The 27,954-nt window shown below is 35.4% G+C and overlaps 1 protein-coding gene across 4 annotated transcripts in view; it reads left to right on the top strand.

The window, feature by feature from the left end:
* The window catches only part of CYL1 (alpha-N-acetylglucosaminidase family / NAGLU family), a 373,464-nt gene that overhangs the window by 109,633 nt on the left and 235,877 nt on the right, over positions 1-27,954 (top strand). For 2 of the 4 annotated variants that reach the window (XM_089805117.1, XM_089805119.1), the window contains exons 3-4: positions 4,514-4,725; positions 25,121-25,242. In XM_089805117.1, coding sequence (XP_089661243.1) covers positions 4,514-4,725; positions 25,121-25,242 — 334 coding nt within the window. Of the gene's footprint in view, positions 1-4,510; positions 4,726-25,120; positions 25,243-27,954 lie in introns of all 4 variants that reach the window. The other 2 variants (XM_089805116.1, XM_089805118.1) reach the window with 1 other exon arrangement.

The following is a 27,954-nucleotide window of genomic DNA, read 5'->3' on the forward strand; positions in this document are numbered from 1 at the left end:
AACATTCAAGATTCGAGCATATAATAATGTGTTACAAACCAGTTTGATTAAACCATCCAACTCTTATAACTCCTTAAGATACGTTATTGCATTATACAACAGCAATACAATAACCAGTACAAAAACCCAATCTTAATTACAGATTAACAGTCAGATTGGAAATACTAGAATAAGAACCTGTAAGCGCGAATGAAACAACTGAACTGATGTTTCCCGGGACAATGGGTTTGCGTCCACTGTCTGCCATCACGATGGGCTACGTGCTCAAACTAGCTGAAAGCTGAAGCTTTCTAAAAAACTCTTACAAGAGAGAAAACTGAACTAAATCATAAAATCAAGCATGCTCAACAATGAGTCCCTTTTCCCATTTAATACACAAACCAAGACTCTTCAACTCCTCTCTAGCTTTCATCTTGTTCCCTTGTGGCTTTTCAACTTCCTTAAGGCATTTCGTCTTGTTCCTGCTTGACCCTTTGTCCTTCGTATAACATTAAATTGACCTTTTAATATCTTGAGTCTATGTCTCAGAGTCAATTTTAATATTATATAGAATAAGACTTCAATATTTCTAATGTCCAAAAAGGGAACATTACAAACTAATATCTGCTCCACATCCAAACGTACCATTATATTGATAGAGAGGACCAAATCTGCCAACTTTGTGACATGGGGAAGGCTGAGATGGATACACACTTCACTTTCTGTTGGCCCATATGCTATGAGATCAGAGGGAGGTTCTACTGCTTATTTAGGGAGACTGAGTTTCTCCCCTCCTTTTTGAGATACAAAGATCAATGGTGTCTTGTGCTTTATCTTTAGGAGGCCATGAGACTTCGGTATCACTCCCTACAACATTAGATCCCTTTGAGACAGAAACCCTACCGATTCATAACCTCCTTTTTCACGTTTGTCTCCCATGCTTGTGGGAACTATGTGGTCGCTTGGTCCCCCCGCTGGACCTATTAGGTCTGTGAGGGCTTGTAGATGTTACACATGACACTAGTATTGTCCTTCCAGTGGAGATGGCTCCAGGCTTCCTCTTGCCTCAGAGCATACCTTTGGTTGTAGATTTCTTGTTGCCTTATCGGAGCAGCTAACTTGCTGTTTGCTTCTGCTTCTTGTTTTGGTTTTCTTGTTCTTTTTTTGTGGGTACTGTTTGGTATTCCCGTTGTTGGCTGGCCTTGTGCTGTGTGTTAGTAGTTCTCTGGCCTTTCTTTGTGGTATATTGTTGGACATTAAACAAAAACTTGTATCAACTTCCAGGAGTGTAGACACAAATGGGTTTGAGGGGAGGCAATTATAAGCTATACAAGGTGTTAGATATGAAAAAAAACCCAATGATAGAGGGTGTACGGGGTTGTCCTATACAAAGATTACTCTGCTTTCTTCAATCTCTTTTCGCATTCAGCCCAACACAAGTATCATTTTGCCCAGAAATGTTTATAAGAGAAAATGAGAAAAGAGAGAAGGAAGAGAGCAAAATTCTGTGTATTTGATGAAATGATGTGTTAGGGGTTTTTGGATGTTACGAAAAGTCAAAAAAATCTTTTTTAATTGTCATTTTTTGGCACTCAACACCTTTGTGTATGCCCACGGTATGTACTTTGGGTGTACTTAGCCGCACCCATAGGTGACCTTGTACCTAGAAGTACCCAACACGTGTGCAAGAGACCTTAAGGGTTTACCTTGTAACTTAGTACATAAATGCATATAATATATAAAATGTATGTATATATGCATATATCTATATATATATATTCATGCATGTATATATATTATATGCAGGTATTGTTGTATTATATACGTGTATACAAACATACATACATATATATAGATGTACATGTATACAATATTACATACATACATACATGTATGTATATGTATATACATATGCATGTACTTACATATATGTACGCAAATGTAGATACATGTACTTATATATATGTATAGACAAGTCCATACATGTTTATGCATATGAATATATGTATATAGATATGATATATGTATAGATCTATATATATGTATATTTATATATCTATATATATATATACAAACATACATACATACATTTATATGTATATACATATACATGTACTTACATATATGCTAAGTCACAAGGTTGTTCAAGTTTGAATTCGACAACCATGATGTTCGGATGAAGTTCATCAAGGTCCAAAAAAATCGAAAACATTCGACATAAAATTTGCCTTGTAATTTTCATATATATATATATATAAATTAATATAATAATAAATAAATAAATAATAATATATAAATATACAGAATATTAACATTTTACAATTAAAAAAACATAAAATATACAAAAAATGTTTTAATATTAATAAAGTAATAAAAATTTATATTGAAATAAAGTTATAAAATACTAAAACCTAAAAATAATGACTATCTTTGGTAATCACCGTTACCGCTGGAAAATTGTCAGGACATATATCGTGAGAGATGGTTGGGAAAATCATGAGGACATACAATGTGAGAGATGGTTGGGAGTAATTTCTGGCGAAGTTGATTTTGTGAATCAATCCAAATCCAATTGTCAGAGGAGTTTTCACTTGTTTTTGTCATTCTTTTGCAGATGTCGTATATACTTGGCTAAAGCCACGGTGAAAGATATCAGAGCAAAGACTAGATGCTGAAAACCCAAATATTTCTTTGAAAACAATCACCAAACTGCTGTCATACGAATTTTAAGCCAAACTTGAGTGATTTGTTTTTGGTTTTTATGGGTTCACCGAATTTTGAACCAAAAGCTGAAAATTTGGTGAACACTATGATTAAGCATAGATGCATGCATATGTACATGCATGTAATTATATATATGTATACACATGTACATACATATTTATGCATATAAATATATGTATATAGATATGATATGTGTATACATATGTATATATACGTGTGTGTGTGCATTTTCCCTACCTGATTCCAATTTCCTTACCATATTAGCAGTTTAGCCAACATTTTAAACTTACATAATCAACAAACTCCACTTAGTCGGTATAGTGGACAAGGGCAACCACTAGTGAGAACTACTACGAATTAAATGTTAAAAGGTCACATAATTACATCATCATTTCACAAGATGAGTCTTCATGAACTTATTTCTTTGTCCCTTTCTTAATATATGCATACATTGATAATGTTTCTTCTTCTGGCATGAAATGAGATGATTGCAGTACAAAGTTATCTCTAAAGCCCAAGGCATTTTTGACTTATTTTATTCGTTAATGCGATCTCTGATCACTTACCTCACCATCCTAGGCTTGTTGCTTTTGAATTTTAAAAATGATCATCTTATTGTCCAAATGAGGAGGGAGTGCATAATATTAGTGTTTGATGTATTGACTAACTCATATGAAAATGAATTGTTTATTGTGTTAATTGAATGCAAGGTATTGGGAGGTAAGAAAATATCTAATCTTTGATCTTATGTTAAATATAGTGCAAGGTGACATCATGACAAATTTTATGTGTACAATTCATGTTCTTTTTATGACTTCCCTAAGGGTCACATTTGTTGTCGAATAAGCCACATATTCTGCATGTCGTTTCTAATTAAGTTTGTTTTCTACCATCCAACATTTGTTTATGCATGCTTCAAATATTCATCATGACTTAGGTTCTTCAGCCATTTTGGTTGGTAAAATGCAATAGTGATAATTTGGAAATGTGCAGAAACATTCACTGTTAGAGATGCCTTTTCACCTGGCTTTTTTAAAGAGGGGTAAACACTTTGACCTGGAGCTATGAACCGGTGATGTCAGAAATGAGGGACCTTATCTTTATTAAAACATTCAACATTAGCACTTTAGCAAGGTTTGAACTTTTCTGTTAAGAACAAGAGCACCACAACTTAACAATCACGGCCACTGCCTTTTCACCTGCCTTACTGTCAAGATCTGTTTAGAATCTCTTTGATTGGGAATGTAGTGAAGCCACAAGTAGTTGTGCATCTTCAATAATTGGTAGCAAATTGCCAAATTCACATCATTCTTTTGCCTAGAAATTAGTGCACACAGCTTAGGCAATGCTTTAGCATTTCCAGCAATTACTTTTGCTACAGTAATAGGTTGTATCTTTTCATTTGTTCAGAAGCAGTTGTGCTTTCTATACAGTATAGAATATGGGATATGTTATTCCCTATATTTGCTGCCACAGATGGTCTAGAAGATAAACAGTCAAAACTTAAAATTTTAAGTGATAGCATCTAGCAATTCTTACCTTAATAGTTGACTTGGAAGTATCTTGAACAAAATTATCATCGATTTAAAGTGCACTTCTATCTGAACAAAGATTTGACTTCACAAGTTTCGAATTCAGGATATATGTCTTAATATTTGCTTGTATTCAATGTACTATTTTTTTAGTAAACTACGGTGAAACACTGTTTCATTTTGAAGTATGTTCCTATAAATGCTATAAAACTAACTAATTGTGTTGTCTGGTCTTTATGACCATTAAATTCTTGCAATTGTACCATTCTTCGAAGTAGAATTGAAGGATCAACCGCAGTAGAGATTTCTGCTGGCCTTCATTGGTATTTGAAATATTGGTGTGGAGCTCATATATCATGGGACAAGACTGGTGGCGTTCAGTTAGCTTCAGTTCCTCAACCTGGGTCATTGCCATCTGTTCAGAGAGGTGGCATCAGGGTTCAACGGGCAACTTCATGGAACTATTACCAAAATGTGGTTACTTCAAGTTGTGAGTATTGAGTTTCTAAGGAAGGCGTTACTGTCATAGTTCAGTTTGGTTGTATGCATTTACTCACATTCTCATACCTTGCTTGTTTTTGTAATGTTCCCCTTTACAATCTGTCAAAACTTTGGTTAAATTCTTATAATCTCAACTGCATGACACAATTCTTTAACTCTTAATTATACTTACATTTATTATTTCCTTAAACGAGTGAGAGGAATAATGATAATAATGTTAAGGAAACATGTATGAATGCCAATGCTATGTAAGAATGATCTTGCCAATAATTCTGTTAGGGCTCTTAATTCATTATGAGAATACTTGACATGACATGGAGAAGAACTTTGATCAATTATATAAAACAGAATATATATTTACATTTGTCCCAATTATATAATTGCTTGTGTGAAAAGTTATGCAATGGTAACTCCCTTCACTTTCACTGTGTTTCACACATCAACTTGGAATTTCACTTGGTTGAGGTATTATGTAATGTTCCCACCTTGATTAAATATGCAAGCCTGTACTAAGTCTGGTCTGCTATCTCAATTCTGCAACCATTAAATCTGGTTCAGAATATCCTTTAGGACTGTGTTGTTTGATTTGTATCTTAATTGAATTGATTATTTAGTTACTTCTTCATTAATTATGTTCTTTTAATATTTATATATTATCTTTCTGTAAATAAGAATCAGGCTGACTGTGATATATCTTTGTCTTGATATAATTTCCAAACTGATGTATATGCTTCACATTGATAGGGTATACTTTAAAATGCTATGTTATATGTTCTACGCTATCTTTCTGGTTTCCATAATTCTTAGTGTAACTCCCTTGTGCGAATAATCTTGTTAGATATGTCTTTTGGTGAGTGGCTTACTATGAGTGCTAAGTGTGCTCTTTTTGAATGCCAAGTGGATCATTTTTCGTTTTGGTCATATTCCCCCTTTCATGCTTTGGTAGATACCCTTCCTGTTTGATATGGATAAATAGTTACAGGCTAATTCTTTGTGAAATGATGGTTTACCAGTTCTATGATGACCCTATGCATATCTCCTATGCTCCTTATTGATGAGTGAAAACTGTCTTAATGTGTCGTGTGTTCGTTCCCTTGGGCTCAACTTATAAGATCTGATGCTAACATTAAAATGCTGGTTGTCCTCTTCTTTTATTTCTCTTTTTCGATTCCCATATCAGTGACTTCTACAACTTATAAAATCTGATGCTAACTTTAAAACACTGGTTGTCCTCTTCTTTTATTTCTCTTTTTTCAATTCCCATATCAGTGACTTCTATTCCCAAACTATTGGCAGTTTTAGTAACACTATAAAAAATTGAATAGAGTAATATATTCATGCCCCACTTGATTCAATATGAATTATTAAATATAGCCATCTCCAAACTGAGCGGGTGACAATCGAATGGATACATTCTTTCTTTATTGATTTATATTATTTTATCACAGTATTTTTTTTGGTTTTAATGATCTACAAATCATGTCTAAAATGCCCTTGTTAGTCTTACAACAATGTCACGGTTAATGATCGTTGTTTGCTATTACTCACGGTAGGTAGCATGAGTAACTTAAATTATATTTTCAAATTTCAATACATAGGTTGAGTAGATATTTGCAATCTCTAACATTTCCTTTATATTAAATAATTTAATAACATAATTTGTTTGATTTTATATTAACATTATAAAAATTTATATTTGTATATTGTTAATAATATATCTTGTTAATTTTTATTATATAAATAATATATTATTATATTATATTATTATACTAATATTATTTTAATGTGTTCATTTGTTTATTATTTTAATTTATTATTCAATTATATTTAGAATAGGGGACATGACAGTTTGTCCTTCCCCAAAATCGCTTGTTCTCAATCAATGTGAACCTTTGGTATGAGGGGTTTCCTAATGTATAACTATGATATCAAGTCCACAAAACCTGAAATTAAATTTTGAACTGCACTAGATATAATTATCAAATCCTAAGATTGTAATATTCAATTTAAATTACTATGAATCTTATCTTGATTTGCAGTAGAACTTCTCTTTTGTTAGAAGTTGTTCTACTCCTAGATGAATGAGCCTTCAAGAATATAGAATTTCCACCTTAGTTTCTTTCTAGGGTTTTCAACGTTCATTAAGAATGTGTCATGCCCCCTTTTCTAGCTAGTGAGTTTTGTTGTGCCATTAGCCCGTTGTGCCTTGGCCCCATGGACAAATCAGGGTTTCTATATAATTAGAGCAATTTTTGGCCTAAGAGATTTAGTTGCAGGCTACTTGGGGTTGTTTCAGTGGGGTTTCTAAACACTTAGTATTTTTAGTAAGTCAACAAGCTCAATATTCTTGGCATTTCTGGATTGGATTAGGAGCATCTTGTCGAGACCTTTTCGGCGAGCTAGTACACTTGCATATCCGAGTCCAGCTGATTATTTTAATGCCTTGAGGTTGATCCGATTTATTATAAAGTGACTTTATATCTTAATTTCATATTGTTGATGTCACTTCATCATCTATGGACACTTTATTTCTTTAAGTGGGGGGAAAGTATTTGTAGATGGGAATTACAAAAAATAAAGTACTTTAACTAGTTGTTAGGAAAAGTCATGTACCAAGAATGGCAATGGCTAGCTCTTGTAACCAACCCGAGCCCTATATATAGGAATCTAAGAGAATGGGAAGCGATATGGTAATTTTGTGTAATATCCCCTCTCCCAAGATAATTATATATATAATTATATTAAATTATGATTTTAAACTATAGTTAAATATAATATAATTGATTGATTAATTAATCCTAATAAAATAGTAAAAATATAATTATAGTAAAAATCATATAAATTGTTATTAAGTATATTATAAATATTATAAAGAATGAAAACTTAACAATATAAATGAGTATTATTTTCTCTCTCATGGAAAAATTAATAAAAAAATCTATAACTAAATATGATATATTATAACAATATGTGAATAATATATATTATTTAGTTAAGTAAAGATAATGATGGATCTTGTAGAGACATGAAACAATATATAAATCATGCGAAGGGAAAAAGGGGGCAGACTAAGCAAGAGGAGTTCAGTCACATCTATAGAAGAATATATATTATTGAAGCATGATGAGACTACAAAAAATGAAGTCCATGTTGGATGAAGGGGAATTGAGAGAAAGGAAACTAGTGCGAGGACATTATATGAGAAGTAAGATGGAAACACATCGACATGATCAAAGGGCACTTGTCCATCAAACAACGTCTTACAGAATGAAAAGATGGTCACATAATAAGTAGTATGAAAGAGTGGTAGAGGAGCAGTCAGACTAAAAAAAAATGGAAGATCAAGACGCCAAGGTGACACGCAAGGTATAAGACACTCGGCAGAGGGTATCGAACAGGAGGCAGCAAGAAATAAATATAAAATTAAGAGCACATGCAGAGGGATCAGCAGGAGAGCAATATAGTTTGCATATAAATACAAATAATGAGTATTACAATCTGCGGTAATATTGAATAAATATTACAATACTCGAAACGTACTGTGAGCACTGGCGCACACCAATTGGAAATATAAATTCCTACGTGTGGATAGTGTACCACTGTGTGTAGACAGTATATTAGTTATGTGTTTTCCTCTTGATACTATATGATTAGATACAGATGCATAGTACATACACGAGGGAATTTCAGATTATATACAGGGATCAAAACCAGAAATGAATATTTAAAGAGTCTCGTGGATAATACCAAGAAGATATTAAAAACATATTGGAGCAGGTGTATAGCTGAGATGTAGCAGAATTATGGAAACATTTCAAGAAAGGAATTCATTGAGATTATGCCTTCAACTAAGTTGACTGAGCAGCATGAAAGGAGATACCAAACAATAATATATGATATATAGTTAAATAAGTTGACTAAGCAGTGTAAAAGTGATTACAGTCACATGGCAGTGACATATAAGCGAGCACAAAAGTTACAAAAGACACATACCAGTAATGATAAGGAATAAGGAAAATTGGGTAAATAGTGATAAGGTAAAGACTAGTATGACAGAGATAGAACTTCCATAAATTAAATCTGTTATTAAAGAGAAGATTAAGAATACTAAGATGAAGACCACAGATGAGATAAATTTAAGAGATTTAGAGAATAATCAGAGGTCTATTATCTTATGTTCAATATTTCTTAGGTAGCATGAGATACGAATTTACAAATTTTATACTAATCAAGTAATCTTGGTAAAGGACATCTGTTATAGATTTCGAGTTTCTCTAATAGAGAACTCAAGGTCTAGAGGGCATTCTATGTCGAATGTTGGATTTCCAAATTGGGATTCATAGAGGGATTTGTAGAGGATCCATTAGAGACAATATATATTGTAGTGGTCAAACATATGCATATGTCAGAGATAAGAGACTTGGAAGAGGTGGGATCTCTACCAAGTAGTGTTTATAGAGATCCTAGAGAGGCCTAAAGGAGAAGCTCTTTCTATGACAATTACCTAATCGAGACGTAGTTCTCACTAGAGGGTTAGGTGATTGGAGAAAGGATCTCTCCCGAAGGATTAGGAAGGGTAGTTTGGGTAGCATTTAGATCAGTATTACTTAAATCTAATGTTGTTAATATGTTTTACATACAATTTTCAATATTGTATTGACAAATGGTTGTAGGTTACAACTTTCAAACCTAATTGGAAACCGGGGACGTTACATTTTGGATATCATTGGTATTGGTAATGTAAACGCTTTGGTACAATCAACAAAGTTATATATTTTGTCATTTGTGTGTACTCTCTCATTTAGTAGTATGAATGTTTTGATAATATTGTAGACCAGTTTGAGTTCATAAGTTCCATGCATGGCAATAAACTGTCATATTGCCGGAAACATTTTTGGCGCCGTTGCCTAAGTATGAACCCAAGCTTATAGAAGATAGGGGGAAGATGGAAGCATAATGGGCGGATCCTTCGACCAATAGACAGTAATAACTGACAGTGACATTGAGGAGGAAGTTGTGGGGGAGGATCAATTGACATAGGATCTCGTACACACATGGGACGTTGCGATAGTACGTTCGATAGGAGGCAAAGCAGAGAGCACTCCCCATTGACATAGTATGGGCCAAACTCACCGTGACTGAGGTTCTATACGATCTCCTTAGGAGTCTTCCAAGACTGCTCACATGAAGGTTGGTAGAAGTTGAGGAGCAAAGAGAAGCTACCCAAAGGGAACGAAGAAGGCAACAAGTACTGCAACGATTTTACCAAGGACTCAGAGATGAAAAGTCTAGGGACACAAGCAACTGTAGAACGAATCTCAGGTGTAGGAGTCGCGAGAGTCAAAGAACCATTGAAGGAATGTCTAGTCCAACAATTAATGCCCCTACTTCCCAATAAAGATAGGAGATGCCAGAAGGAAGCACACTTGAAAGATAGTGACGAGGAGGCCAGATGCTCCTTGTTGATACACCAATAGGAAAGATGGGGAAGATTGAAAATCTTGCCCGAGAATACCAGCAAAACTATCACCTGTAACAAATATACACAGGAAAGATTTCCAGGCACAAGTGCCATCATGGAGCAACCAACGATTGTCACCACAAGACACCGTGAGGATATAGAGTTGTGGAAGTGAATCAGGAGACAAAACACTCTCATGAATCCCACAACACAAAGGAGAGAAGCTTGGAAGGAGTAGTGGATCTGTTTGAGAACATGGTACTGAGAATAAGAAGATTAGCTATCTTCGACGAAGTAACCATAGGTCAAGTAGAGCTGGAGACCCTAGGTAGGAGGGAATACCTATTTCACCAGAATACATCAGTAGGCAACAGAGGAATGTGAAAGCTCACAACCCAGTAGTACTTATGCTGCTGGGCTTGACAGGCAAGGAGGGAACCTCCAAGGTGTAAACTACCAGAATAAGAGAGAAGATGAGTACACCAAACAAATAAAATCTCCCAAAATTTACGAGGGGAGGAGACCCTATGCAACATTGTAAAACATGTATAACTATTTCGGAGGCTGCAACAAGAAGATGAGGACTATTGGCTAAAAGCCTTTCCAGCCACATTGCGACGCATAGCAATCTCTCTAGCCACATTGGAAGCATAGCAATCGATTTGCACATTGATCTGCTAGCCACATAGAAAACAAATGGACAGATTTAAAGAAAGCTTTTGAGGCGGAATTTAAATTGCTAAGGGATGATGAAGTGGTGACAAAAATATATAACACACCAAGGAAAAAATGAGCATTTGAGTCTATTAGAAGAAATTGAAAGAACTAATAGGGAAGTTAGAGAACAAGCCGATAGATGAATTGAAGAACATGTGGCTCATATGAGGGCTAAACCAATCCATTCAAAGGAAGATGAAGGTGGTACCTCCATCCACATATAAGGAAGCTTGCGATCGAGCCATGGACATTGGAAGTGAAGATAAAACCATAAGGAATAAAAAGAAACTGAGTGATGGTAGTAGTGAGGAAGAAAGTGAAGGAGAGTCGAGGACAATTCAAGCACTTTGCAAGGACATGATGTGGATGATGAAGGAGATGAAAGGAGAAAAAGAAATCAAAGAAGGTAGAGAACTGTGGTGTATGAAATGCTAAAAGAAAGAGCATACAAAGAATAACTGTCTGAAAAATTCATTCAAAACATCTGTCAGGTTGTTGGACATGCTCTCAGAGAGTGCCTATACAACTTAAAGGTAAGAAGTGCACAAGTACTTCTGACTACAGAACATGCCACACCACCCACCACTCCAAGAAATATAAATTCCGATGCCTGCCTAGGAAGCTATTGAAATAATAGATGTGGAGCCAGCAACAATAATAACACGTAGCCGCATTCAATACAATGCAAACGACTGGTTGATGATACAATGCAAAAGATGCACCGAGTGGGCACACTTTGCGTATGATTGCCAAAATCAGCAAAGTGGTGGAAACGAGTTATGTCGATGGTATGGACCATCATGAGGATGTCGACTATTGCAAGAAAAAGGTAGTGTACATATTATAAGTAACAAAACGTGAGGAAGAAATATTGGCTATAACAAGAATGCAAGCTAAGAAGGCTTTGTACCCAGAACCTAGAATTGAAAATGAAAACCGAAAGATGCGCAAATAGCATTGGAGAAAGAACAAAAAACGTAAGAAGGAAACAACGAGTACTCTGGCATGCTCCGACACACTCGACATTCAAAAACAATATAATAAAACATATATTACAAGCTACAATTGCAACAATGGTGGTCGACTACTAGATACATTACCTTGATCAACTAAGGGTCAGATCTGAAGAAAAATGCACTTGCTACAGAGAAAACAAACCAAGGGAAGAAGATGGAAATCAAAAAGCCTTGCCAAAGGAAAAACAAATGTTGGAACCAAGACTATTAACGGTAGGAATAGGGAGGACTCCCACCATTATGGAAATAGAAATGACAGGATGCAAACTTACAATTACCATTGTAGATGGTTGATTGGGAGTCAACATACTCCTTGAGGAGACATGGAGAGCCGTGAGAAAACCTACACTATGGCCTCCCACATTCTGCTTGTTACGAGCAGACCAATGCAGTGTAAACCACTCGACACACTAATGAGCCAGAAAGTGATTGTGGGGACAATCCAGTTCTTTTTGGACTTTGTGGTCATCTCATTGGAGAAAAGGGGTACGACGCCTGACTTGGTAGGGAATGGTTAGTGCTAGCCAAAGCCAACCAAACTTGGAAAAGAACACCTTGTCAATTGAGAGCAAAGAAAACAACTATACTATTGACTTGCAGAACTAGACAACAAACCAAGAATTGGCATCGAATTCAGAATCGGAAGGAGATGGACACGATGGAAATGAAGAATTGGAGCCCAATGAGGAAGGCATCCTGAGACTTGGTAGCTGCTTAGAAGATGAGATGAACTCTCTTAGAGGATTGTTCCATTGGTAGATGGAGTACAAAGTATTTCAGCCAAGCTGCAATATGCTCAAAGTTGCTAGGATGGAAGAAAAAGAGGAAACGTACCCTGAGGAGTTCAAGGAATACAAGGAAGGGATTGCGAGGGTCGATAGTACACATGCTCATCAATTTTGGGAACACGAGGAGGTAAAATACATGGAGCCAAATATGACATAATTTAATTTAACTGATCGAAAAGAAATAAAACCAATAGTAGTAGGCGATGATGAGGATCTAGTCCTTAATGTATTGACTCAAAATATCATAGAATACAATGACGTATTTGCATGGACGTATAGGATCTAAAAGGAGTTCCACCAGAATTATGCTTACATAAAATTCCACTAACTTCAGATGTCAGACTTGTACGAAAAAGGTCGTACCGCATGAACAAAAACTACGTAGCCTAAGTACAAGAGATTGCCAAAATGTTGTAGGCAGGTATTATTTTCAGAGTGCAAACTAGTGAATTGGTGTATCCCATTGTCATTTCACTAAAGAAGGAAGCAAACTAGATTAGAATCTATGTAGATTTTCAGTGCCTAAATGTACTAATATTTTTCTAATTATCGTTGCAAATGTACTAACATTGCCCAATAAACTAGTATGTGTGTTCTAGAGGCAACTCTCTTCATATTTATAAGCATAAGTCATGAATAGGAATGACCCTTTAAAGAACATGTCTATTTGTTAATAAATGATTAATATTATAATAAATATAACCATAGTTATATTATTATTATATTAATTTATCTCACATAATAATAAACATATATATATATATATATATAGAATTATATCTCATCGATAATTATATATAGGTTTATCCAACTAAAGCTACCACACATCAACACTCCCTCTTAGCTAGGGATGTTAAACACATGACCATAAATTACCTTAAAATAAGAATATATTTGATTAGAAGATATTCAATATTTTGATATCACATTTGATATCATGAGTATTGGTCATCCAAAATATCAACATATGATTTACTCATATGCAAGGGACTGGCTTCAGGAAGGACAAGACATCTTGAGATTCTTGAAGGAGAACTTACAAAGGGCGTAGAATCAACAAAAAATGTACATTGACAGACATTGGATCGAGAGAAGTTTTGAAGTGGAAGACTTGGTCTATCTTAGACTCCAACCGTACAGGCAATCCTTATTGAAGGCAAAAGGGAAACAAAAATGGAAGCCATGTTTTTATGGTCCTTATTGTGTAGCTTGTCGCATCGGTGAAGTTGCCTACGAACTAGAACTTCTAGAAGGGAGCCACATCCATAATGTTGTCGATGTCTCCTTCGTGAAGAAAAGTTGTGGGGCAGAACATCGCAGTAACTATAGATCTTCCATCACTCAATGAAGAAGGGAAGCTCATATTGCAACCGGCCGAGATCATTGATGTATGTGAGAAGACTCTGTGGAACTATACCCTGAGGGAATACTTGGTACGATGGAAACACTTGCCGTTGGATGATGCGACTTGGGAAAGTGAACACACTTTGCAGCATTTGGCATTGCATTTGGTTGAGGACAAGCAAATTTTGGGATGGAAGGACTATAATGTTCCCATCATAAAATAATTAATTAATCAAACCTTTGTTCATGGGCCGATTGATTTAGTATATCTTGGACCCATTTTTATTTTATTGTTTTCATAGGTTTGACAGTCGGCTATATTTGTAAACCCTAAGGGAGCATCCTCCAAAGGGTATTTAAGCATGCCATGTAGGTAGTAGTGGGTATGCGATTTGGATTATTTTCTTTGTTCTATGAATTCCTGTTAGAGTTCAGTATTGTTCACCATTTTGGAAGTGAAAGATCTTCCCTATTTGGTTTTCTTTGGTTTTGGTGGTATTTAACGCTCATCCTATTCCGTCTGTGTATTTGTTGGCTCAGGTATGGAAAGTTTGAACATTATTCTTATTAGCAAATATATTTTCTCCATTGAAGTGCAATTGCTTGTATTGGATCCCATCTGTGTGTTTGGTACTACATATTTGACTCCCATTAATATTTGTTCCGTCACTCTTCCCCACCGTACCTATCTGCCTTTGGATATCTCAACTCTGTACACCCTTCCATCCTCATTATATGGACATCCCTCCGTCATCCTCTCTGTCTTGCTACCGTACTCATTCCCCCCCCTCTACAACTACTGTATGGCTACCTCCACTACTGTACGATCTTGCAACACTACTGTACGACCCTGCTCCTACTGTACGACATCACTCCACCACCGTACGACCTTGCTCCATACCTTACATATGACCTTTCCTGTTGTGTTTAATTTGCTCCCACATTACTGTACAACCTTCCTATAGCACACAAAATACATCGTATGGTCAGCTTATCTCCTTGGAAGTGACGTAGGAATGGACCATTACATAAGAAGCCTCTGCAAACACTCAAGAGAGGAGGTTAGGAGGACAACATCGACCACAATGAGTAAGAGATAGAAATCATTACTAGGTGCAAGTAACAACCATCCTTTGGAATCGAGTTCTTGTGAAGAAACTCCTCTAGCTCATAGATATAAAGCTCAAACAAGGTAGGGGACAAAGGGAAACCCCGCTTTAGTTGGATGGTGCTCTCTCTGAAGTTTGAAACCCCATGAGGAGTCTTAATGCTACAAACAACTGCCTTATAGAGTCTCGTTATAGCAATCAGGAGAGTATTAGAAATACCAATGTTGCTGAGCCTTTGCGAAATGGCCATCCTAGGGACCGAATCAAAAGCTTTATGAAAATCCACAAAGCAGCAATAGACCTTTGAGGAGTGATGTCATGATGATACCAATTTGATTGAGCACAAATTTGATGGGAATGGTGTTGAGGAAGGAGCTGCACATTTGTCTTATAAGTCAAAACTCTTGGAGGATCAATTAGGGCTAAATAAAGACATGATTTTTGCATCTCTCAAATACATTGAGGATGCTTTTTGCATTATGTCAAGTAATTTGTTAAAAGAACAAGAAGTGGGGCTATCAGTTGCATATTTAAGGTTCTTGGAGAAGCAATGGTGGTGATGAAATCATTTTTTTTTACATCATCTTGCTGATAGAGATCATCTGCTACAACCCAATGAGATGTATTCTGATGCCTTGAGAAGAAAGGAAGATGATGTAGACAAGCTCATCTATGTGCTTAAGACTGCCCTTAAAAAATCAGAGATTCCTGAGCTTGGAGGAGAGATGAGTTTGATACATTCTTTAGTCATCCATACATTTTTTGAAGCTACACCAAAGGAAGGGGAACATAATAGAACATTGGTTTGATGCTACCCCAAAATCAGAAAGGATTTTCTGATTGACAACAGCAGTTCTACGATGGAGCTGGATGCTGTTCATGCATAGAATGTTCCAATTTTCTTGTTGAAAATTCTACCTTTGTTGGATTTGGTGCTGCCATGAACTTAGAAAGTTCTGATTTCTTGATTGGGCTTAGTGCTCTAATTGTTGACAGCAAGAATATGATGGGATTTCACATTGCTCTGAACTCAGAAAATTTTGATTTTCTGATTTTTGACAGCAGCATTTCAGTTGGTGGAGTACACTTCCTGGGATTCCAACAACTGATGGCATACCTATGGACATGATAGCCAAATAGATGGAGATTCAAACTGAGCTTGAGGCATATGATATTTGGTTGAAGACATACCTAGGTGCGGCACTTGTTGAAGAACCTTCAACAAAGAATGAAGGTTTGGGATCTTGGAGGACACTATGGGAATGTATGATTGCTATTCTGATTTGTTGTTTGGTGACAACAATCCCTCTCTGCTGCATAACAATGAGATGGCAACGACTTCACATGAGGATGATGACACTCACATTTTGTGTGAAGGATGTCATGAGAATTCTGATTTTGCACATCAGCTCATGGAGAATTGATGTAGGGCTAAGTATATGGCTACTCAAGAAAGGCAGTGGTTGCATTCAGATATGTATAGGCATATAGAAAGGTATATTTGTTTGCATCATGAGGCCCATCAGCTTCCTCTTTTTGAGGAACCTTTGAAGGGTCAAGTCATGGAAGAAAGCAGGATAAATGAGCAAGCACTTGGTGGATCGGCTACTTGTGTTACATTAATGTATTTTGAGGGAGATGTTGGGTGGATATTTTGCAACCGACAGTTTTGGGTAAAAATCCAGTCGCAAATTAGGATGACTAGCCATAGTGTGTGAGATAGAGTCTCTCCTACCTTAAAGGGAAGGCTCCCCTTTCTCATCGTTCCTTGGATCAAGTCAAGGTAAGCAAGAAGTTGCGAGATTTTGTAAAGGGGGCATTACTAATATTTTTTCTTCTTAACTTTCAAGAGAATCCACTTACTTGTGGAGTGAGTAATGGGCAGGGTGAAATCTCTAACTACACTTCTATCTAAAGCTGGAAACGGTGATACTGATAAACCGACACCAAATCAAAGGCTAGCTGAAAGTGTACCGGTTTGGCTCTAAGTTTCGTCATATTTTTATATGAAAAAGCTTTACTAATAAGGCACAAAGACTTCCAAAAGTAAAGATATCTTAACTCTTTGCGAACTAATATAGAAATATAAGCTACAGACAAAGCTTCTAGCTATATATTTCCAAAATGGCTCCTAGTCAAAGCTCCAGCTCCAATTGCTTCCTAACTCTTTATTATTCAATTATCAAGAACACAAGAGAATATGAATCAAAGATAAGGTATGCAAATTACAGAAAAAGCTTCTAATTCACACAAGTAACAATCTCACTCAATCAAAGTTAAGTCTAAATTGCTCATTTGTATTCACTTTTCTGTCAAAATAGTGCTACACAAACAAAGTTTTCCTGGCACAATTTCTCTAGAGCTCTCTTACATACAATATAATATAAAGTATGATTTTACAGTGATGGGGGGTACTCCTTTATATAGGCAAAGGAGTTGAGAAAAAGGTGGATGAAAAAGTGGGAGGAACTCAAACAACTTTGACCTAGTCTAACTAGAGGAGAAATTAGTGGGTTACATGTAATTGCATATGCAACTCGCATTAAGGCAAAGGAGTTGAGAAAAAGGTGGATGAAAAAGTGGGAGCAACTCAAACAACTTTGACCTAGTCTAACTAGAAGAGAAATTAGTGGGTTACATGTAATTGCATATGCAACTCGCATTAAGGCAAAGGAGTTGAGAAAAAGGTGGATGAAAAAGTGGGAGCAACTCAAACAACTTTGACCTAGTCTAACTAGAAGAGAAATTAGTGGGTTACATGTAATTGCATATGCAACTCGCATTACATCTTTACACGTACATGCAACTCGCATTACATGTAATTACATCTTTCCATGCAATGCATCCTCTTAGATTTACAAAAAGAAGTAAAAATAAAAACAACAATCTTAAAGATTGTTGTTTAGTGACTTGAACTTGATGATGATCATCATTATGCATTGTAGGAAGATCAAAAATCTCCATTGTCTTCAATATGGCCTCTATCCTCATTGCATTTGCATTTTCTGATTGTACAACCTTGGAATTTGTTGCTAGAAAATCAAACAAGTGCTTTGTTGAGGATTTATACAAGACAAACTTGTTCATTGTGTGAGATCCAAAGTCTTCAGAATCTAAATCAGCATTGATCCTAATCGTATATTTTGAAGTTGTCCTTTCAACTGCAATTAGATTACAAAGTTTATCAAGAACCTAACATCCCATTTGTCCCAAATCACAAGTGATACCTGTTTCTACTGCTTGACAATCTCCAAGGGCTGCCTACAACTTTGTAATCAACTTCGTCAATATTTCCTCTTTGTAGCCCATAAGTCCGTGATACCAGAAGAACATTTCACGTGACAGAAGAATGTCACATGAGACCAAGGCATCTACATCAAATTTTGCAATTTCATCTCAATCATTGAGGATTTCCTTCAAATCTCCGCTTCTCGAGTCAAAGAAGAGATCAAGGTTTGCTTCATTTTATTCATCTCTTTCACACGCCTAACAACTGCAAATATTTTTTGTAATTGCTCGAACTCCTTCAGAGATGATTTCTCCTATCGAAGACTTGGTGGCTTCAATCAACTTTCTTTCTTTGGATGTCTAAGACATAATAACAACATTTTGAGAAGATTGTTGCCGAATGACTTCATTTAGGCGAGAAACCTTTTGTTTGAGTTGATTCTTCTTTTCCCATAATTCATGATTGCTTTTTGATACATTAGCTAACGCATCTTGAGCATCTTGTAAACAACTCAAATGTGGTTGTTTCCCAATTTCGACCTAAGTGAAGTTGTAATCAGAATGAGTAAGTTCTTCAATAGGTTTGTCCACCAGTGGCTCAACAATTTCTACAAACTTGGTTTTATCTGAATCACCTAAGATCCTTGAAACAATCTCATCTTTCAAAGATTTGGACTTAGTTTTCTTTACAGGGAGATTATCCGGAGGTACAACCACTTTTCTTGTCTTTGTTGTGATCCTGCTCAACCATGCAGGCAAGCTTAAACTTTCATCTATAGAAGAAGATATAGTGGAGACCATTGGCATTGATCCAGATTGTATCCCTGTCGTGACTAAACAAGATTCAGTCTGCACAACTCAATTTATAGGTGCATGATGAGAGGATTCTGTCATGAAGAGCTCAAAGCTTGCAAGAGATGTATCAAGTTGAGAAACATGACCCTTTGTAAGAGTTAGAAAATCCTCAAACACATTTTTGAAGTGTTCATATTGTTCATTTTCCAGAAAGAGAGTAGCGGCTGAAGAAATAGGAAATGACAATGTATTGACTTCTGAAACTGGAATACAAGGTGCGAAAACAATGGAAAATGAATCTACATCATCATCTATCTCGTCTAGAAAAGGTGCTTCATGCATAGATGGTGCATGAGTTTGTGCAGGCCATGGGTGAGATATGATCATGACTTCCCCTTTGCCTCATCTTCGTCATCTGATTCTGTCTCTAATCCTTCTTTTGATTTTGGAACTGGTTCGGGGATCTGAGATGATTTAGGCCCTTTTCCACCCTTCAATTTAAATTTAAGGGACTTATTCACACAAGAAGAAGAAGCTCCATCTTTTCCTTCAATTTCTAGCTGTGACTTCCTTCCAGGAGGGCCAAAGCTTCCACAATCCAAACCCAATTTAGGATTAACCCTTTTTGGGCATTTAATTTTCAGCCACTTGTTGGTGTTGGCCAAAATGGATTGAAATCTATCCAGGATAGATATACCTTCATTTTGCTGCCATTGAATTTGAAAAGGGCACCTTTTGTTGAAATCAGCCTGATGAAATTCCGGATCAAGAATGTTCTCATCATCTTCAATTTGGAGATATGAAGGGATCTCCATCATGTTAAGATGAATTATCTGCTGCAAAGTTAATTTGTAGTAGTCCATCTTCATTATATCTAGCTCTGTTCTCATAACAATCCAGATATCTTCGATGCAATGAACATCTATGAAAGCCCACTTGATTTGAGAATTCATTTCTCAATAATCGAAGTCAAATCTGGCTTTGAACTTCTTCAACGTGATTTATTGCAATTCTGCTTCCATATTCATTGCTTTATGCACATAATTGATCGACTAATTACCAATCACCAATGGTTTGGTAGAAGAAATACCGAAACCAAGCCTATGCAAAGTATGCTGATCAGACTGTACTTCCATGGGTTGTTTTGCTGACTCCATCAGAATAATCTTATTAGTAGCATACCTAAGTAAGGTATAGGACTCACCTTTAAAGTATCCAACTGTCAAGTATGTAAAATTTGGAAGTTGGATAAAGATACAACCATATTGGTTTACCTTTTCGTAGGCTTCATCTGATACCTTTTGATGGATAACTGTCTGTCGAACAAGCACTTGAAATGCCCAAAGAAATCATTTTGGACTCTTTTGTAATGGAATTTACTATTAGCCAGAGTGATTTGATTGTAGTAATCCCAAACTGGAATCTGAAGAGGATCTCCTTTGGATGAGAGACCAGAGAAAAATGCCATGGTAGCAACAATGTAGACAAGGTAGGAATTCATGTAAAAAGATAACGAAGTCCCTATGTTGAGCAACTGTTGACAGAGTGCAGTGCTAATCAACTCTCCCCAAAAGATGTATTCTTTGTTTTTCATGATCTAGAAGATGAATTTGTACATCCATGGCTTGTAATTAGTGGAATCTTTAAGATTGCAAACTCTGCTAAGAATAATGATAAGGTCTTTGTATTCTTGCTTGAAGTTAGACTTGTGAACGGTCTTTGGCCATCTTGAGAAATTGTTCCTTTTATTATCTAACTAGTATTGATTAACATACTTCTGATAATCTCCTTTCTTCTCTTTCCAACTTCCCGATAGATGATTCTTTGGTCAGATCTGCACACTGTGCATTATGTGGTACCTTAAAGATTTGTTCAATAACCTCTGGATCAAGACTAATGATAACCTTGCCGTCAACATCCTTGATTGTCTTCGATTTTGGCCTGAAATGTCGTGCACATCCAAAAACAAAATTAGCTTCCATCTCAGCCATGAGAAATGCAAATACCAAGGGAATAGGAGTTGTCTTGATGCACTTCATCTCATGATTAACAAGATTTTCTACTCTTCGCTGGAAAATCAGCCATGTCCACGTGTTCGATTTTTGTGCCTAGCACGTTGTCAAGAATGAACACAACTGATGATGGAGCTGTATGAGCCAACTCTTTGTCAAATTGATATTTCATCTTGCCTTTGGATTTTGATGGTGAGGGCATCTCTTGCACTTGTGCTGCAACACAAAACTCCCAAAACATAAACACATCAACAGAGGAAATCGCCATACAAGTTGATTCTCGATCAAGAACAAAGGATCAAATTCGGATTGGAAACTTAGTAGGTCCGACGAAATGATCTCAAAAGAGAAATCATATACATAGACAATGAATGAAGATGAAAAGTGAATGGAAATGGAATGTGGAATGAAGTGTTATGAAGGTGAAAAATGGAAGATGGAATGAAACGAAAGGAAATGGATGTGTGAAGGTGAAATGTATGTGAATGCGTGCAAATGAAGATTGCTGATTTTCAAAAATGTGACTTAGGTTTTTAAGACATCATTGCATGGAAAAATGGATTACACGTAAGTGCAACATGTAAGGAATGGAAAGTGAGATGAGATGCGGATGTGGATGGAGGATGAGCTTTACATGTAAGTGCAAATAACGAATGACACATGGAATGTGGAAAGACATGTATTTGGTCATGGAGGTGTGAGTGTATATGGAGAGATGAAAATGAAATGTAACTTGAGGTGAAATGAACTTTATAGTCACCTTGGTGGAAACATGAAGTCAAAGTACATGGGAAAACACGCATATGACATTTTTTGACTTTTCAAAAAGTGACTTTAAGTCAAAAAAGGTTTTGGAGATGCAATTACACGTAAGGCTTTTCACGTAATTGTGTCGTGCGAGTGGATATGGAAAGTGAGATGAGTGAAAATGGAAATGGAAAATGAGATTACATGCATTTACGGATGATGAATGAGATGTAAAACATGTAATTGCGTTTGACGAATGAGATGCGAAGTGTTGTGACATTGAAGATGGAATCGAAATGTGATGACGCTTTTGCATGAAATGGAAGATGGAGTGAAATGAAACGTGCTCAAGTTCTTGGGAAAGAACTTGCAACTTCTCCAAAGTGGAGAAAACCAAAAAGCAAGCAAAACAAAAAAACTTAAAAGAAAAAAGTATCTTTGGCAAATGACTCAAACATGTCAACAGGCAAAGCACTTCAATAAGCAATTTCAGATTTGAAGTTTGGGGAAAAACTAAAAATGTGAAAATGAACCATTTCATCATTTTTAAAGGGAAAATACACATTCCATGGCGTCAATTTCAATAAGTGGCAATCATCAATAAAAAAATGTGCATAAAATCAGCAAGCTAAGCACAAATTTAATAGCAAGAAAAGAATATGTCCACTTACGTGATGATTAAGTGCCAAAAATGGAAGAAAAAGCTCAAATATTGAAAATTTCTTCAAGAAACTTGGACCCTTTCAAATTTTGCAAGAAAAATCCATTGAAGGCAACAAATGAGGCATTTTCAATGGCCAATGCCAAAAAATGCCCTAAAATAGCTCAAAATCCCAACTTTTTTGACTTTGGCATGCACATGGGACGTTTTTGTAAAAAACGTGAATCTCCAAGGTATGCAACAAAAATGTTTTGGCTTCCAAACACCAAAATGTGAGCCAAGATGCAATGTAAATCACCAAACATGCGAAAACGATTCCTCCTCTTGCCAAAACGTGAGCGAAAAATGAAGATTTTTGGTGATTTCCTCAAAAGCGTGCCTTTGAAAGGAGTTAAAATAACATTTTTTAGTAAGAAAAATCCATAATCATTGTTTGAAAACCATGGATTGGCAAAAACGACCCTATTGGAGAAGATTTCAAGAAAAACCATGAAGGAAATCATTCGAAATCTTCAAAAATGGGTTCTTGAGAGTTTTTTGCATGTGTTTTCTCCAAAACGGGTTTTGGAAGGGCAAAAACATGAGTTTTAGTGCAAAACACACCTTTTAGAGGTGTATGAATGTTTTAAAGACTTCCCATGATGCAAAATGCACCTTTTATAGGGGAATGCATATTTAAAAAACTCACATTTTGGATGTGAATACATGTAAAAAAAAAAAACTCACCTTTTGGAGGTGAATGCATATTTAAAAAAAAAAATGCATATACGTATTAAGGCAAAGCTCACCTTTTTGATGTCATTGCATATTTAAGTGAGCTTATATGCAATGGCATAAAAAAGGTCCACTTTTGATGACTTTATACTTGTAAGTTGAAATTTTCATGCAACGGCATGAAAAAGGTCTACTTTTGATGGATTTTACATGTAATAGCATGAAAAGGGTCCACCTTTGATGACCTTAAGTGATTTAATTAGCACATGTCAATTTAGTTTGAACAAAATATTACTTAAATGGGACATAAATTATATTTACATATCATATTAGCAATATAACATGGAAATATCATTTAATAAGTAATATTTACTAGAGCATTTGATTTAAATGCTAAAAATTAAATTGAAACTATATAGTTAATATATTCACTTAAGTGAAAAAATCAAAAAGTAAACTCAATTAAAAAATATAAGACAGAGTGCACTATAGTTACTTTAAGTGAAAATTTAATTGATAAAGTAACTTAAAAACATAACATAAAGTGAATTTAAGTTATATTTTTCAGAAAGTGAATCTCAAATTAAAAATATAGCATGATATTTTTATTTTTGTGCTGTTGCATAAAAACGGTCCACTTTTTGGGCACTAAAATGGCCATATCTTTTGACTGACAATTCCGATTATACTCTAGGTTAGAGTAGATTGAAAACCGAAAGCCATGACTTGAGCAAGACCAAAGGACTAAAACCCAACAAAAACACACTCAAAAACAAAGAAAAGGACAATGAAGGCCTCAAAAATCAAGCAAAGGCTCGATAAATAGAGAAACGAAAAAGACTTGATGAAAACCTTCAGTAAAAGAATTTGATATGCAAATTGGAGTTGATTGATCGATCAACATTAATTTTTTCAATAAAAAATTCAACTTAGAGAGATGCAAAATTGGATTGAAAAAGTTTCGTACTGTTACTTTCATTTTGTGGTGACAAAATGTAGGACAACAGGAGACACAAGTAATTTTGAAGTCGTTGGCTCCTTGGTTCCTGAAGGAGAGTTGGAGTTTGAGTTTGAGTTAAGAGTTCGAGAGCCAAGTGAAAAATTAATATAAAGTATTTATTAGTCAAAAGAAATAGAATTCAAGAGGTTCACAAAGAATTATAATTTGTTTTCTTCTTGGGTTATAGTATAATTAAATATTGATTAAGAGATTTGTTTTTACCATCCATGAAGATTACTGCTTTGTTTCTGGATTCCTCTGTTTAGGGTTTTTTTTCATCAATGTTTTGGATTAGTTTTTTTTTTTCTTGCTGCTCTCTCGTCCTAATGATGGATCATGGCGTGCTATCTAAACATTGATGCAAACAAACTCCTACACAATGGAATCCATAAACAAAGAAGTAACATTGGATTTTGTCAAGTAATTGGTTACATCTATAATGATTCTGCGTAGTAGCTTGTCTTTGCACACAATGATATTTGTATTATATATTCCAATTTTTTTCACAAAATGTCTTATATATGATGGGAAGGGTTTGGGTACTGACCTGTATATTAAATGTCTGAGAGAACAAATTTTTGAATGTTCACAACAGATATCTTGTTGAATATTTCTTGATACTTTTTTTGTTGTTATGCTGTCAACTCAGCAGACAAAATCAGAATGAATTGTAGGAACGTTGTTTTAATAGCCTGGAAAAGATATATTGACTGAAGTGTATTTTTTATTTTCTATTTTTCCTATTTGTTGGTTTCTTTCTAACCTTTTTCTATTATATATTTTTATATATAGATTCCTATGTTTGGTGGGATTGGGAAAGATGGGAGAAGGAAATAGATTGGATGGCTCTTCAAGGGGTTAATCTTCCTTTAGCATTTACAGGGCAAGAAAGCATTTGGCAGAAAGTTTTCCAGGTAAAATTTCTCAAAGGTTACTAGTGAAGTCTGTTGGAATTTTGATTTGCTTTCAAGTCTTTGACATATAAGAATCAGTAAATTGATACCTGGCAAGTGAGTAACTAATTTGCGTGATAATTAAGGCCTTGCATATGAAACAACTTGCTATATGGAAACACACTAGCATAGGCCATTAAAACATTATGTGCCGGATAATATTTACAAACTATTGATGGCTTATCTTTACATAGGTATGATGATTTCGTTGCAATTAATTTTCTTGTTTCCTATTGTGAAAACTGTAGACGCATGAGCTTTACAAGAATGCAGAGAGCAGAAACTATTTGGCTCAGTCTCTTGCTTATGGTTACACTCCCAGAATTTGCAGTATTTCCATTCTAACTCCCTACCAGAAATTATAGGCCTCCTTGTTTCGTAATAACCCAATCGGGGCTTGTAGTGTCCGAGTCTTTACTCTTGTCGATGGTGGAATGTACATAGGGACTACTACAGAATTCAATTTGAATGAATATAAGACTGCAGAGATACCCAAACTTAACTTTGTAGGAAGGTTATATATATATTTGGTTTTAAGATCATTCAAGGGGAACAATGTCTATATGTTTGAATTAGAAGGCATATGGCGAATGTGCCTCCATTGTCAGTGTTTGCTCTTCTTCCTTTTCCAATCAGCTCGTTGTCTTTGCAATCAACCATTTTGAAGGTCCAGAATTATGTCCAGCTTCAGTAGTCAATCCTTCAAAAGTCAGTTCCTTGTTGCTTCCACACTGCAATACTGACATCTTACTAATAGAACTTTCCAAAGAAAAGGCCGCTAGCCTATTACATCTCTTTTAGATTAGAGGCATTACAGAAAAGAGCAACCCCATAAAACCTTTCTTGTTTAGTTTGTCTTCTCCTAGGTGGAAAATATATTGAGTGCTTTAGAGTCAGAAGTCTTCAATAAACACTGTCATGGAAAATGTTAGTGATAGCCTAGAGGAAGTTGCGCATGCTATGGAAGCTAAAGGAGAAGAAAAATAAATACAGAAAAATGTGCGATTGATACATGCCTTTTGTCTCTCACATCCATTACTTCAACTAAAAAAAATCATTATATTGGATAGAAATGAAAATGTACAATTTCTACTTTTCCATGACTAAAAGCTATTAGTCCAAGTTTGGGCAATATAAAGAATATGATACATATTAGGATAAATCAGAATTTAAAATCATGTTCAAATCCTTTTGAAGCACTGTCAACCACCATTGAGGGTGCTAAACATAAAAAATATGGTTGTAGTTGTCAAGAGACCAATTGGCTAGCCCATCCTGTAATGTTTTCTTTTTAGGTCTGGTCAATTAACCTATTCTTGGGTTCCCGTTGGCTAATGGGGAGTGGTTAGGGGACTAGCATTCTTGGTGAGTTCAATATGTATTTTTCATAACTTGCATCAGCAATGTGGTGCTTAGTTGATGGTCTAATTTGTTGTGATGCTTTTTGAAGCATTTTTAGGTTCTCCACGTCGACACTTCTTGGGGAACATATCTATTTTTAATAAGTTCTTGTTTTAGCACATGACATCTTATCTCAGCTCAAGTTAACTTATGTTGTTGTCAGTTTTGTTTTCTGCATCTTGGTGGTGCTTTTTGTAATTTGTTTGGGAATATTTAAAATCTGCACTGAAGTCTAGTCTTAATGCTTATTTGTTTTACAACAGTGTTAGATTTATTGAAGTAACGTTATACTTCCTCAACTGTTTCTTAGTGAAGGGAAGCTTGCACATAAATTGTTTTTCAATTTTCAAAAAGGCCATCAGGGAAATAATGAACAGTTTTGAATTTAAAATTGCTCATTTTTCCCTCCAACTCTATAAAAACGAGCATTTGGGTTCTCATTTAGATGATTCAGGAGTCCACACATAACCACATACTGTCAGATTGAATAGAGAGTTCTTCCAAGGATTGGTTGAGTATGCAAACTCTCGTCAAATCACTCGTTTTGGATTTTAGAAATGGTTCCTAGCTGGTAGAGTTGTTTCACATAGGACTCACTGTTTATCTCGTAAAGTTTAACATAAAAGAGAATGCAAGTAAATGTAACATAACAGATATAATAGAAGAAAACTGACATGTGCGTTTGCATTTGTTAATACCTTTAATATTTAATATAGATAAATTGAACTCAAATGTCAAAGGCAAATAAACCAATTTGACATTTGAGTCATATTGTCTTTATATGAATAAATTATTATTATTTTCTGTTGTATCATTTTAATTATATTTCTAATTTCCTCCTTATATCACAGGACTCAATTAAAGACAAATTATCATTAATTATTAACTTTGTTTTGAGTAACATTTGGCTGTGTCAATCTCCATCAAATCGACACTCACCTGTGGTTCTCATATTCGCATCCTTTTGTTCAATACTTACTTCAATCGAGAGATTGAAAGGAGTACGAATTCTGTTTTGGACAATATGAAAAAGATAGAGTATCTCACAGATGCTGCATAGAAAGAAGACGAGAATTCATCGAGCATGACAAAAAAATAAGGCAATGAGTATTCTATTGTGCACGACAAGAAAGAAGGTGATATGATTATTTTGTGGAGGAACCGCTGACCTTAAAGTCAACATAAGTGTATTGTGGAGCAACCACACACTATACTGTGAAGGAATAAAGGAATAACATACTTGGCTCAATACAAATTAATTGCCTCAACAAA

The sequence above is a fragment of the Cupressus sempervirens genome, chromosome 10, assembly GCF_028749045.1.
Source record: "Cupressus sempervirens isolate cs-2001-9-10 chromosome 10, ASM2874904v1, whole genome shotgun sequence".
In the NCBI taxonomy this organism is placed as follows: Eukaryota; Viridiplantae; Streptophyta; class Pinopsida; order Cupressales; family Cupressaceae; genus Cupressus; species Cupressus sempervirens.